General features: G+C 34.7%; 1 protein-coding gene across 3 annotated transcripts in view; it reads right to left on the bottom strand.

Moving 5' to 3' along the window:
• BTBD8 (BTB domain containing 8) overlaps positions 1-15,458 on the bottom strand; it is a 98,560-nt gene that overhangs the window by 13,596 nt on the left and 69,506 nt on the right. For all 3 annotated transcript variants that reach the window (XM_081486394.1, XM_081486395.1, XM_081486392.1), the window contains exons 10-16: positions 10,626-10,808; positions 9,839-9,976; positions 8,810-8,939; positions 6,360-6,421; positions 2,427-3,132; positions 2,146-2,233; positions 1,319-1,458 (exon numbers count right to left, since the gene is read on the bottom strand). In XM_081486394.1, the coding sequence (XP_081342520.1) occupies positions 1,319-1,458; positions 2,146-2,233; positions 2,427-3,132; positions 6,360-6,421; positions 8,810-8,939; positions 9,839-9,976; positions 10,626-10,808 (1,447 nt within the window). The remainder of the gene's footprint in view (positions 1-1,318; positions 1,459-2,145; positions 2,234-2,426; positions 3,133-6,359; positions 6,422-8,809; positions 8,940-9,838; positions 9,977-10,625; positions 10,809-15,458) is intronic.

Genomic DNA, 15,458 nt, shown 5'->3' on the forward strand with positions numbered 1-15,458 from the left:
ATATATCTTCCAGTTTGTGAGTGAAATTCAATATGGTTTTTAAAATCCTTTAAAAGAAACAAAAAGATAACATAATGAAATGGTAACATAAGATCAAATGGACAATTAAAAATTAGGAGTTAGTGACTTGATAAAATAAAAAATATTTTTTACTACAAAAAAATATTGTTTTACTTCAATAGAGAACCTATTGCAGCATCTTAAGTAAAATTATTAAAATAGGCTCTCTATTCTTCAAGCAAAGAGCATTGAGCCTTATGCCAGAATTGGATTTGCATAAATATATGCAGGTAGAAAAATCTGGCTTTCTTATGCCAAGAGAGTAGTAAGGGTCTTCCCTTTGAAGTTCTAGGGGCGGAAAACAGACTGTTCCACACAATTGAAAAGGAGACTCAAACTGAATACAAAATAGAAATGTTGAAATTGTTGCAATTTTTTCTTCCAACAGTAACAAAACTAATTTATTTCTCATAACCAGATCATTATTACTATAGCTCATTAGGGTTAACAACTTAGATCTGCAGTTGAAACTAAAGCTGGTTACTGGAAGGAAAGAGGAATGATTTTGAGAATTCACTTGTTTATAATGGTTGAAGTTCTAGAGATGATATTTTGAGCATTTAAAACTGTCAAACAGAATTACCAAATCTTTTTAAATGTTTAATTTTTGCCTGTTACTAGAACATGAACAAATTTTCTCTGGCTTATTTTAAAATTTACTTTCAGTATTAATTCATTACCTACCTCAGAACTGTGTTTAGCATTTTACAAACTGCTCTTACATATGTGAATGCTTAATGCGTGAAGCAAATTCATTTTTAAAATCTGTTATTATATTAGCAAATTATGCAATCTGATCAGTATTCTTCTCTTTCTTAGAACATGGGAAACAATAGGCACAGCACAGAGTCTAGAGGGAAAGTTCTCCCTCCCTCTGTATTGCAGCTCTCTAGATAGTACCATTAGTTTTTAAAGAGCTCTTTAGTGTTGGCTTTGCAGATGTAATTCTTAGAGTTATCAGTGAAGCTTTGAAGAAACACAGGCGTAATATATAGAAGGACCAGAAATGCAGATAACCTAGTGACTCCCTTAATATGATTTTCACAAAAAAAAATAAAGAGTAAACTTATACCCCAAAATACCAAAATACTTGTCTGAAAAGTGGAAGAATAAAATCTTGTCTCTGAAGTATGAAATTAATTTAAAATGAGTGAAGTCATGTTATATTTTGCTTATTTGTTGCTGAAGTTCCAGAATCAGAGTTCTGCCTTATTTCATTTAAACAAAGAAGTAAAACTTAGGTGTATTTCAACTTTACCTTGAGTTTTAGCAAGATTAGCTGTGGCATTCTTTGTCCTCTGCTGAGTTGTAGCACATCCATTGCCATTTCCTCTTTTTTTTAAAATTGCCTGTGGTACTGGATCACTGTATCCTTTGCTGGTGATCTTCATTAGCACACTAAGAAAAATTGTGTTCAGTACTACACTGAGACTCCGAAACATAATTTTTTAAAAGACCCATGCATGAAATATAGTTTTTCACAACACTGTAAATCAATTAAACTTCAATTAAAAAAAAAACAAAAATACTTTTTCTCAAAGAAGTAAAAAATATCCCTTTTCTGAAAATAGAAAAAGTCATATGCTTGTGTTTAAGTTTATAAAACTGTAGCTCAACTATGGGAAAGCAATGCATAATTAGGTGCCACTGCTGCTGCTAAGTCGCTTCAGTCGTGTCCGACTCTGTGCGACCCCATAGACAGCAGCCTGCCAGGCTCCGCCGTCCCCGGGATTCTCCAGGCAAGAACACTGGAGTGGGTTGCCATTTCCTTCTCCAACGCGTGAAAGTGAAGTTGCTCAGTCATGTCCGACTCTTTGCGACCCCACGGACCGCAGCCTACCAGGCTCCTCCGTCCATGGGATTTTCCAGGCAAGAATACTGGAGTTGGGGTGCCATTGCCTTCTCCATTAGGTGCCACAAGGATACATTATTCTTCTATCATTTTATATAATAAGTTTTAAAGTATCATTATGTAAATATATCAAATTTTCTAAGGAAAAATATTTTAACAATATTTAGCTAGAAGTTAGTATATGATTGACTTCCAGAGAAAGCTAATGTCTAGGTAAAATAATGAAGACTTACCTGTTATGTGTATTAGATTCCTGTTCATGAGTGCTTTTTTTATTGGAAATTCCATTGGTATCTTTTGAAACAGGTCGAGATTTCATTGCTGTAAATGAAGATGAGTGAGTCATGAGATTAAACAATAAACATGTAATAATTATGTATAAATTCACTGGTCATATATACAAAATTAAATGTTAGAGTGAGAAAAACTTTCTCCTCAGTTTGCATAAATATATGTAACTAAATTCTTTTTGGCATTTGAAACTAAATAAAAGTATTAGAGTGCTAAAACTCACCTACAGTGGAAGTTTTGATACCTCCTACATTGTTTTTCACAGTCTGTCCTCGAGAGTCACAAGAGGAAGGTTTATGACCAGAAAGCTTCTCTTTCATTGACCCATTTTCTTTTGGTTCATCCAGACAGTCAGTGGTAGTCAGTAATTCCATACTTGAATTTGTAGATCTGCTGGAGGGCCCTGCAATTCGGAGGTGTGGAGAATTTTTGCCTGTCACTTTCTTCAGAGGCTTTGCTTTGGCTTGCACATTTAAATTTCCAGTGAGTACCTTGGGTCTAGCACCTGTAATTTGCTCTTCTTGATTTCTCACTCCTTTTCCATTTCCTGAATTTTTCTGTTCATTTGCTGCTGCTGTTGCTGATCTTTCCACAACTTGTCTAGGTGACAGGTTTGTTGACTCTGCATTATCACCGTTTTCCGTTTTGGGCTTTATGATAGCTTTGGGCTTTCCAGAAACATTTTTCCCCACAGTTTTTAATTCTTTTGTACTCTTGGATGCTGGTTTTGGATCCTTTTCCTTTAAATCATCCTGCTTCAAAGTTTTATTTATAGAATTTCTATTAGTACTTGATGAATGTCCAGATGCTCCTAATCCATCAGATTTCATCTTCTGATGAATAGAGAGATAACTCAGACACTCTTTCTTGTTACTTCTTCCAGAGGATTTGTTTTTTATAGCACCATAGTCAGAAACCTGTTTCCTTTGCTACAAAAAAGAAAAAAAAAACTTTGTATTTTGACAAAAGTCTTTGACACATAATGCTTTATGTTTCAATAGCCAGTTTTTCAAAGAGGAAAAAGCAGCAAAATTCACATTATGACTTAGGGCCACTTAAAACTTGAATTATCTTGGATCACTTAAATGTGTCTTTGACCACCTTACCTTAATCAAATCTGAAATACAACAAACAACAATTAATAGGAAATTCTACTTTTAAAAAGGCATACTATTTAACTTTATGAAATTATGGTAGAGATTAACACTTAATGGTATTAGGATGCCTTGGGTAAATGATAGTATCCCACATTTTTTGAGGGCCCATTCCCAGGCTTTGTGCTAAAATGCTTTTCATGTATCATCTCACTTATTCCTCACAACAATTCTGTAAGATATCTCCTGCTATCTCCATTTCTTAGACAAGAAACCGGGGGTTAAGGCAGGTATGTAATTTACCCAAGGCCATGGGCTTCCCAGGTGATGCTAGTGGTAAAGAACCCACCTGCCAATGCAAGAGATGTAAGAGACACAGGTTCGGTATCCGGGTCAGGAAGATCTCCTGGAGGAGGGCACGGCAGCCCACTCCAGTATTCTTGCTTGGAAAATTCCATGGACAGAGAAGCCTGGCAGGCTACAATCCATAGGGTCGCAAAGAATCAGACATGACTGAAGTGACTTAGCACTCACATGCATGTACATGATGAAAAGGGATTGAACTAGGACTTGAGCTCAAGATTTACTGCTTTAAGCAGGTAGTCATTATATGGTAAACTCTGAAGGACATTATAATGATTTTTCACCAAAAATTCTCTCTTCAATCCTATATACCAAATGCCAGAAACTTTATCACTGAATATTTAGTCCTCTGGAGGCAAGGGCCAGAGGGAAGCTCCTTGGAAATAACACATTGACATCTGAAAAGTTTGGTTTTTGGGGAAGGGGAAAAGCAAAAAAAAAAAACCCAAACCCATAAACACCGCCCACAGCATCTTAATATAGTATTGGTTGTCTGGAGAAAAGAAAAGGGGTCTTAAAAACAAATGAAATAGGTAAAAAGAGGAAAATAGAAGGGGACTAAAGACAATTCACCTACTTTATCATTTTGGTTAGAACCAACCTTGTATGGAAGGGAATAACTGGTATGAATTACAGAATAAAGTTTTAAGAATATATTGCCATTTTTTATGTAAATACTGCCCGCCCCCCTCCTTTGGAAGGCTGTTATGAGATTGTAGAGGTATGAGAAAGAACCCATATTGTCTTCTTCTTTGATCCCTTTGCACCATGCCCATCACACACTGGGTACTCAAAGAACAAGTGATGATGGTTATCAACCTTGAACATATATTGACATACAGTTCAAGGTCTAGTTATTTCTAAATATAGAAAGCTTCTATTTACAATGAAAATTTGTTTAAGATAAAAATAACGTATAGGTAAGTGTGTGTTTATATTCACATACACATACATATATACATAAATAATAAATAAGCTAGTTAAGTTTAGCAAAAAGCAAGGTATAAAGAATAATTAGATTCTTATTCTAACTTCGCTTCTAATTGGAGAAAAAAATCTCAGATATTTAAGAACTCATTATTAACATCTCTGGGCCTCAGATTATGCATATTTAGGGGTAGAGACTGGTCCCATTCAGTGGAGTATACTAGGATTCTGTGTAATACTTGTAAACTTCAAATAGGCTTGGTCCTCGCTTTTTGTTTTCTTGATCAAATCTTAGCTCAAAAAATAAATTTCTCTATTTTTAATACTTAAGACCAGGAAGACTCTGATGTTAGACTCTTCCCACCCTTAAAACTAATCTTACTTAATTTACTCTATCCTTGAGTCTATCTATTTTAAAGTATTTATATAGTATATGGAGTAACTATACTCCTTTAGAAATTTCACCATTAACATTACATGGTGAGAATTCAATGTATATACATTTTTAGACAATCTGTGATTTATATCTACAAAGTTTACATATGTTTCTTATATACAATTGACCAATTAGGAATGGTCACCACATGATAAAGAAAAAGAGTAACTCTCTAAAGCCTTCCTCTTAGACACACTTTCAGGTCTAGTACTATTCCTTTACACTGTTGTTACTATATTTTAACTTTTTAAATGATGGAGCTAGTATGTTATGAAATAGACTTAGGGAAATAGTCCTAGGAGGTGTACTAGTAAAAAGCTCCAGTGTCCCACAGTTTTTCACCCAAGACATTTAGAGCTTGACCTCTGCCACAGCCATGAGAGCTACTGGTTGTGGCTTGGAGTTGTATGAGTTCCTATCTACTAGCTGATAAGGAAGAAAAGATACCCTATTCCATTCTTGCAAGGGCAATATATTCTTTGCATTTCAAACTGGAACTCTCCGTGTATGTCTCCATATCATTGGAATGCATGTCTAGGTTAGTATAATTTTGTACTTCACATATATTAAGTTAGCTAGACTGAAACTCTAACCATCATTAATAACGTGTGTGTGTATGTGTGTGTATGTGTAAATGTGGTAAAAAACAAATCACATAAAACTTACCATCTTAATTATTTTTAACTGAGCAGTACAGTCAGGTTGACTATATATGCCTTGCTGTGCAACAAACCTCTAGAACTTTTTCACCTTGCGAAACTGAAACTTTATCCTCACTGAATAATTATTCCCCTTTGCCTTGTCTCCCCAGACCCTGGCAGCCACCATTCTGCTTTGTTTTTAAGAGTTTGACTATTTCAGTTACCTCATATAAGTACACCAAGTAACTTTTAAAGTGAACACAACTGTACTCTTGATGTTAATTGTCTTTCCTACACCAAAAACACCTTATGTGGATTAAAATCTTAGTTTAGAGAAAACTGGGACAACTAAAACCTTTTTAAGAAGTAGGTTAATTACAAAAATAGACATGGAAATGGATTTAGAATTCTGGACAATTTCTGATCTGGAATAGTTCCAATATGCTAGTTGCCAAAAAAGTTTTCAAGGAAATAAAAAAGGTAGACAACATTTCACTTCCCATGTCAACTGGATATAAAAAATTCATATCACTTAAAAATTTAAAACTGTTTACTTGATTTAAAAAAGACTCAAAATTATTTCCATACAGGAACAGCTTTAGTTAATGAATAAATTTTTAAAAATTATTCTGAAATATAAAATAATAAAATTTAAATTATTTTTCATCTGGGCTTATAAAACTGTAGAAGTTTACCTGAGAGCTACTGAATATAGGCTTTTTGCCAAGTCTTCGGTCATCACCTTTGTCAAATGCAGCTGTAGGGGAAAAAATGCAATTTATTTTTATAGGAAGCACTCTTATTACCACAGAAGTAAAAGGATAATAATATATCAGCAGAAAATGGTTACATTTTGATGGAAATAACTTTTAAAAAGCTGAAACCAATCTAATATACTAAATAACTACCTGCTTTAGAAGTTATCTTAAAGAAATTTATTTTGAATCTTATTTTCTTGTTCCTATGGATTTTATGTTATTAAAATTAATACATGAGAAACATATAGCCTTGTGGAGAAGATTTGTACATTTACAAAAACCTAGAATTTTCTCAAGTTGTGAAATTTTTAGAGATAACTTCCATTTAGCTGGTTTTCTAAATTAAAAAAAAATCACAGATTGTGGCAAATGTAATATTTTATAAACTATTAAATATGAGAAAATTTCTATCCCCAAAAATTAAAACACTGTTAAAATTTTCTAATTTTGCAGGTATGTCAGGAGGAAAGAGTAAAGAGAAAAAAATAAGGTTTTGTTGAAAATAAAACATAAGACAATCCTTAAACTTATATCATTCTTTTTATAATTACATAAAAATTCATTTTATAGATTTAGGTTTATGTGGGAATTATTGGGGAACTCAGTTGATGTTCTTCAAATAAGAATTTAAATGACGTCAGGGAAAAATATAGGAATAATGATACAAGAGCTATAAATATAGTTTAGCTAATGGATTTCTTCCTTTTGAAGGTTATGTAGCTTTAAAATATATTTTGAAGAAATATATGTAATTTCCAAATTTATTTTTATTAAAACAGCTGATGAAAAACACATTATATTATCTGTAATTCTACCATACACCTTCTACTATCTCTGTTCTATAGGAATTATGTTGTAAGACAAAGCAGGTTCCTAGAAATAGCATTACAAGGACTGGTTTGTGGTCAGCAAATGACTGCACAAAAATATACAGGTAGAAATTAATATAAGATTTCTCCCAAAGATCAGTACTGAAACTAGAACATAAGAAATGTTATAAAAAAGAGAACCCAGAATTACTCCTTTATCTGGGATTTCCCAATGCAGTTATTACGCATAGGTCAGGACTCATTATAATTCAACATATTTAAGATTTTAAAAATTATTTTTACACTGATGTAGTAGATTGAAAAGTTCTTTTTGACAATTAGTTGGAATGCCAATAACATTTTGTTGTAGATATGTGTATATAAATGTTGGTATTTACAGGTATTTTATATTAGCACTCTGTAGAACTAAGATAAAGAAGATTATTCAGGACCCAACTTAACTATGAAATCCTTTAAAAAATGAAGAAAAACAAAGTTTACTCTCAAACAGAAGAGAGTTGACTGACACCTACACATGGAATGCTGATCTTATTTTTTCACACTGAATCATACAGATGAACTATCATCTAAAAATCAGTACAGAAATAGTCACAGGAAAAAAATTCCAATTTCTAAAGATCTTGTCATGACTTTGTTGTTTCATAGATTTTGTTTTATTATTTTGTTGGATTTCTTTGCAAAGTATTCCTGAGATTACATCTAGCTACACTAGCATGTTATACTCCTAACACAAGACAGAGTAAATCATATTCTGACTAAACCATTAAAGAATTTAATATATCCATGTATTATCAAGAATATATTATATCACATGTCTTCCATGTTTTATAGTACAGAAATGTTTGCTTCATAAAATACAGTCTCTTAAAATGTTTTAAAAAATAAACTTACTGAATCTGTCAATATTTTTCCTAAGGTACCTGCTTTAATCCAAAAATAGTCATGAAGCCATTTTTAGTTCCACACCCTCAATTTTCTATTGTAACATTTTGAACCCATTCTGAGCAGTATACCTCCTTTGTTTAATGCTAATATTTCAAATGGTACCTATTAAATGTCAAAGACCACTGTGCAGCTCCTGAGGGACACTCCGCAATAGCACACATCATATCACTGAACCAATCAATCGTGAAATAAAGCCATCTAATCTAAGCAAAACCACAAGAAAGGGTAGCTTATGCAAAGGAAGATAGAAAATCTTTATGGAAAAATATATTTTGAAAGGGAGAGAAAGTATGTTTGGTTATCTGTTCTGTATGGGTTACATTTTCTATACTTCTCATCTCTCTACAAGAATGCTTTTAAGCAAATTTGCTAGAACACTTGCTAATACAAAGTAGAATTATATATGCATGTATAAAGGAAATGAGTTTCATTTTCGAAGAACAAAAAAAAAGCATGATTTATTAAAACTGCCCAAACATACTATCACTAGTTTCAATTAGCAGGCTATTATCGAACAGAAGCAAATAAATGTTAACCCTACCACTTATTGGAACTCCTTTAAAATACCCCTTGTCACAATTATAGGAATAAAAAATCTCAAGGCTAACATACCTGCTTGGATTTTCTGTTGATCATCTGTGCTCATCAGCTTCCAGCTTTCTGTGTGACGAACAGCATAGAAAGACCGAACCAGGAAGATCCACAGCTTATCACGCAGAGCCTGGATCTTGCACGTAAAACCCTGTGTTCAGGCAACAAATCAGCAGCTGGTGAGAGCCACATTGTCATAGCAACCAGTCATTATTCCTTTCCGAATCTACTTACTCCTAAGCTAGATCAATGATGTCATCACTTAGATTTTTAAGATCGTAGGGTACAAGTTATTTATGAAGGCTTACTCTTCAACAACAGAATTTTATAGTGAACATGAACCTTATTCTTTCAGTCTTGTCCTTTTAATCAAACACTGTTTAAACTACCAATAACCTTTATATAAATACCTTCCACATCCTTTTCAAATCAACTATGACATTACAAGGTCAAATACCCTATGCAGTAATAATAAATGTGATGATGATTTTTTGTCATTCTTGTTGAACAAATTGTCAATATTTGCAATTAGCTTATTTATTACCACTTATGAACTGTTTAAAAATAAAATATATTTCAATTTTGCTTTTTCCCAGTCAATCCAACTGTAAATGATTTTTTTCTTAAGACAAAAAGGAATTTAAAATTACATTATAAAATTAAAAGACACTGATGATTAAAACTCTAAAACATTCTTTAAAATTCTTTAAGTTTTAATTTAGGAAATTTAATGGAGTGACTGGGGAGAAATACTAAAGTTATGCTGCACCAATTAATATTGCTACCAAACTATGCTTAGAATTAGCCAGCCAAACTTCTAAATTTCTAAACTTCTATAATTATAGTAAGTCCATTTAGAGGTAAATGAAATTTTTAAAATCATGCATTATAAGAAATTCCAAGTATACATAAAACTACAGACTATAACCAACCCCCAGGTATCAAACACTTAGTTTTAATGAATCATGCAACATTTAAAATATGTATATAAAAATCTTATAACACTTTAAATATTCTATCATTTTAATTAATTTTTATGACATTTAATACCATTTCTTTTGTACTGTCAGAGTTCAGTAATGTGTCCAGAGCCATAAGAAGCGAGCAACTATTCTCAGTGGTAATGTTTTCTTCAACAGCTTTTAAAATTTTGTCCAACAGATCAGATGTGCTACTCATTGCTTGTGACTATAAAACACAGAAATTGACGTTTAATAGGAATATGTGTAAGAAATGTGGAAGTCTGGCATAACATCTGGCCATTCATCATAACTGGCTGTATGAATTCAATCAGAAATCTTATTTCTTCTGTTAATAATAATATAATAACTATTATCATTATACTAACCCCTTTCCTCTGTTAAAAATATCTGCATGCGCGCACACACACACTGTTCTCAAGAGCCAAAACAGTGCTAAGACAGAGCCTAGAAATAAGTAATAAAAGTTCTTTAGTAACTAAATTTAGAGAATGTGGGTCCCAGTAAGACAGAGAATTTTGCATGGACCATAATTGTATTACTGCTCAAAACAAAATCTTTATGACTTCAGTTTCTGAAGTACGGCTTAGCTGATTGAGGACTGGAGTTGGCTATAGTTACATTGTGCCTTGCCAAGGCACTCCAACCTGACCCCTCCTCCCTTCATTATCTTATGTATGAGCCAAAAATCCTGTCCATCACTGCCCTAAATCCTAGGCAAACATGCCATCTGGTATGGAATTTACTTAAGTCATACTAATTTAATCAAAGGGAACCTGCATTTGAAAACTCTTACATAATTATAATCAAAACACAAAGATGGGACTAAATATAGGATATAATTTTAGACATAGTACCTGTAAGAGAAGAGCAAAATTTTCACTTTGAATGATCTTGGAGAAATTTTCTATAATAAATGCAATACATTCTTCTTGGAGCTGAGATGCCATGATCAATGCGGACTCTGTCCACTTCACTCTGGGTAGACTGACGATTAGCCTGTCACTTTCCATCAGAAGAAAAGCAGCATTCTTATCATTCTTATAATGTAGAAAATATTGGGGAAAGAAGTTAGATTACTGCTCATAAAAAAACTTTCCAAGGAAATTAAATACTTTTGTTTTCTTGTGATGCTTCCTGCAAAAAAACAAAATTCCAGATAGCTAATATCTTTGTCATTTGCTTTACATATTTATTCATTCATTCAAAATTATCCTAAAGGGCAAACTTTGAGCTGGAAACAAATCACCTTTAAAGCATAGTTAAAAGAAACATGAGAGCAAAGTTACAAAATAACTACAAAGAAAAGCCTGACTTCCCTGAGATTTTTCACTACTGAATTAATTTCTGTGCTTACAGATATTCATAGCTGCATGGAGATACACTGACACAGTATTATTTCTTTTCTGACTATAAAATACATGTTTTTTATTACAAATTTAGAAAGGGTAAAAATTACTTCTAAACCCAAGTGACTTGCTTCTTCCTCTCCAATTAGGTAAGACTCTTCTTTTTATATTTCATTTATTTAATAATGATTCATTTTTAAACCATAGGAAAGAATATTATGAATACTTATCTCTGTGAAAAAATGGAATGACAATTCACAAATACCAGGTGCTTCAAGGAAAAGGAAAAAACGGCAACTTATAAATTACTGTATTTTATTCATGTTTCATTTTTAATTCTTAAACAATCCTTAGGACACACCTATCATTGGAGAAGGCAATGGCACCCCACTCCAGTACTCTTGCCTAGAAAATCCCATGGACAGAAGAGCCTGGTAGGCTGCAGTCCATGGGTCGCAGTCCATGGGGTCGAGAAGAGTCGGACATGACTGAGCAACTTCACTTTCACTTTTCACTTTCATGCATTGGAGAAGGAAATGGCAACCCACTCCAGTGTTCTTGCCTGGAGAATCCCAGGGACGGGAGAGCCTGGTGGGCTGCCGTCTATGGGGTCGCACAGAGTCGGACACGACTGAAGCAACTTAGCAGCAGCAGCAGTTATCTGATCAATTGTAGTAGACTGAAAAACATGGCCACAAATTCTCTGTAGCTCAGTTCTTCAAGAGGTGGACTTGACTCCTCATCCCTTGATTCTAAACTAGCTAGTTCACTTGCTGGCACAAAGATATTGTGCAAGTTTCAGAGCCTAGACCTCAAATATCCTTGCAGCCTGTATCTTTACCCTCTTGGTTCGGGGACCACAAAGCCAAAAAGAAGCCTGGTAAGAAAGACCAAGGGTGCAGGAGGCCCATCCTCCAACGTGGCCATGAGCTGAAAGCAGCCTCAGAACTAAGCTCAGGCAAGATAAGCAAAAAAATCACCCAGTCGACTCACAGAGAATTCAGTTCAGTTCAGTTCAGTCGCTCAGTCGTGTGTCCGACTCTTTGCGACCCCATAAACCGCAGCACGCCAGGCCTCCCTGTCCATCACCAACCCCCGGAGTTCACCCAAACTCATGTCCATTGAGTCGGTGATGCCATCCAGCCATCTCATCCTCTGTCGTTCCCTTCTCCTCTTACCCTCAATCTTTCCCAGCATCAGGGTCTTTTCAAATGAGTCAGCTCTTCACATCCAGTGGCCAAAGTATTGGAGTTTCAGCTTCAACATCAGTCCTTCCTATGAACACCCAGGACTGATCTCCTTTAGGATGGACTAGCTGGATCTCCTTGCAGTCCAAGGGACTCTCAAGAGTCTTCTCCAACACCACAGTTCAAAAGCATCAATTCTTCAGCTTTCTTTAGCTGAAAGAAAGCTTTCTCAGCTTTCTTTATAGTCCAACTCTCACATCCATACATGACCACTGGAAAAATCATAGCCTTGACTAGATGGACCTTTGTTGACAAAGTAATGTCTCTGGTTTTTAACATGCTGTCTAGGTTGGTCATAACTTTCCTTCCCAGGAGTAAGCGTCTTTTAATCTCATGGCTGCAGTCACCATCTGCAGTGATTTTGGAGTCCCCCAAAATAAAGTCAGCCACTGTTTCCACTGTTTCCCCATCTATTTCCATGAAGTGACTGGACTGGATGCCATGATCTTAGTTTTCTGAATGTTGAGTTTTAAGCCAACTTTTTCACTCTCCTTTTTCACTTTCACCAAGAGGCTTTTTAATTCCTCTTTGCTTTCTGTCATAAGGGTGATGTCTTCTTCGTATCTGAGGCTACTGATATTTCTCCCGGCAATCTTGATTTCAGCTTGTGCTTCTTCTAGCCCAGCGTTTCACATGATGTACTCTGTATATAAGTTAAATAAGCAAGGTGACAATATATATACGCCTTGACGTACTCCTTTTCCTATTTGCAACCAGTCTGTTGTTCCATGTCCAGTTCTAACTGTTGCTTCCTGACCTGCATAACAGGTTTCTCAAGAGGAGAATAAATTTTATCAATAGTTTAAAGCCACTTAGTTTTGGGGTGATTTGCTACACAGCAATAAATAACTAGAAAACCTGGAAATTTTCCCTGATCTCTACACCTACAGCAGATTCCTTTTACATATGTCATCAGAGAACCTGTCCCTTCTCATTAAAACATTTACTTTATTTGTAATTTTTCAATGATGAAATACCTATCTGATTAATACTCATCTCTCTCACCAGGCTGTATGTTTATCAAACGTGAAATCATGTTCGTTTTGGCTCATAATTGTATCCACAGGGCCTAGTATAGAACAGGGTCATAGCAGACACTCAAATGTTTATTGATTTCTAAGCACATCAGAGACTTTAAGAGTCTGTAAGTGAATTCTTAAGCTAAATTAAGTTTAAGCTTTGAACATCAAAACTTTAAAAATTTCACCCATTTACCAAGAATTCTTTCAAAACATATTATATACTTCTCCTGATTTATTTGAGTAAAAAAAAATTGTATTATGTAAATTCAAGTCTTTAAAAAATTTACATATTTATTATAATTTACTATTATCCTTTCCTCCTCTGGTGACTTCCTGAGTAATTGTGCAATTACTAAGAGTTTTAGTAATTTGCCAAATTTGTTCTACTATAGGGACTGTTCTAGTGTTACAGATAAGTACAGATAATTCAAATAAACTTGGCAGGTATCTATGAAGTGCTTACTATATTCATAATGTTATGTGCTCTGACAGTAATCTTTTTAAAAAATATAGATGTACAGTTGTCATAATTTAGCTTGAAATTTATTGGAAAACTAAAATATGGACATAAATGATAACAGATGGTATGTCATCTTATTCCATACTGATCTGAATATATAATAACATTAAATGTTAAGAGTAGCTTGAGGTTCAAAGAAGGAAGGAAATGTAATATACTTCTAGATCAACCATAAAATTTTAAATTCAATAGTTACCACATGGTTCAAATTTCAACAATATATAAAAGGCATTACTAAGAAGTCTCCCACTCCTTCCTGTCCCGAGCCACCTATTTTCCCTTGTCCCAATCAATATTATTTATTTTCTGTATTTTTCCAGAGTTATCTTACGTATAACAAACAAAAAAGGTAATTTTTCCCTCATTTTACTCAAACGGAGGCATCAATATGCACAGTACTCTGTACTTTGCTTTTATACTGAGTGCACACCTTGAATATTTTTGTTATCAGAATATAAAGAGCCTTATTATTATTTCAACATCTAAATAACAGCCCCTAATATGGATATAAGTCATTCAACCAGTCCTCTACTTGTAGATATTTATGTTGTTTCCAGTTTTTGCTATTACAATGTTGTAATGAAGAACCCTGTAGATAACATTATTTCACATGAATGTGAGTATATCTATGGGATAAAATTAATATGCTGGGTCAGTATTGCTGGATCAATACTAGTCTTATCTAGGAACTGCCTAATAACTGAGCCTAAGGAATAGGCTTGGATGCCAGTGATCCCAAGAGAGTGAAATAGGGAAGGAGAGAAAGTCAATGGAAACGTATGTTTCCTGGCTCCTTGCTAACAAAAGTGTGATCTGCAACACCCATCACCTGAAGCTTGTTAGAAATGTAGAATCTCAGGCCCCACCCCTGACTTGCTGATTTAGAATCTACATTTGACCAAGATTCTGAAGTGGGTTTTTTTGGCCGTGCCATGCTGCATGCAGGATCTCAGCTTCCCAACCAAGGACTGAGCCCTATGCCCCTTGCAGTGGAAGCATGGAGTCCTAACCACTAGACCGCCAAGGAATTCCTGATCCTGAAGTGTTTGTATATAAAGTCTGAGAAGCAATGATATATAGCAATTGTTGTTGCAGGCAACAGGGGATCAATCTTGCTGGGTATCCCCTGAAGAGCTCCAGAGAACATAATCTGAATTATTCACCTAAGAGCTAGACCAGGGATATACTTAATTACTGGTTCCTGTCTCCTGTTGGTCAAGGTTTGTGCCCTAGGATATTCCCTTTCACTTCCAGGTTTGCATAACTGTGGGTACCCAGCATGGAGCAACAGTGAAGCCTCAGAACAGAAAGTGAGACGTACGTGTGATGTGGCTGAGGAAAGTGCCGTCAGGTTACACCCGCGTGCAGCCACATGCTGCAGCAATGGCTGAAGTACACACAGAGGTCAAGAGCACATAAGGTGGGGCACCAGAAGGATATAAAACATTGCTAGCACATATTCAACAGAGTGCTGTTTTCCAAACTGTAGTTTTCTCCCCTAGCAACCTAGAGAAATATGTTTAGTGGCTTACTATCAGCATTAGAAAACAAG

Source organism: Giraffa tippelskirchi, chromosome 5 (assembly GCF_054371585.1).
Source record: "Giraffa tippelskirchi isolate mGirTip1 chromosome 5, T2T-mGirTip1v1.2.pri, whole genome shotgun sequence".
NCBI lineage: Eukaryota > Metazoa > Chordata > Mammalia > Artiodactyla > Giraffidae > Giraffa > Giraffa tippelskirchi.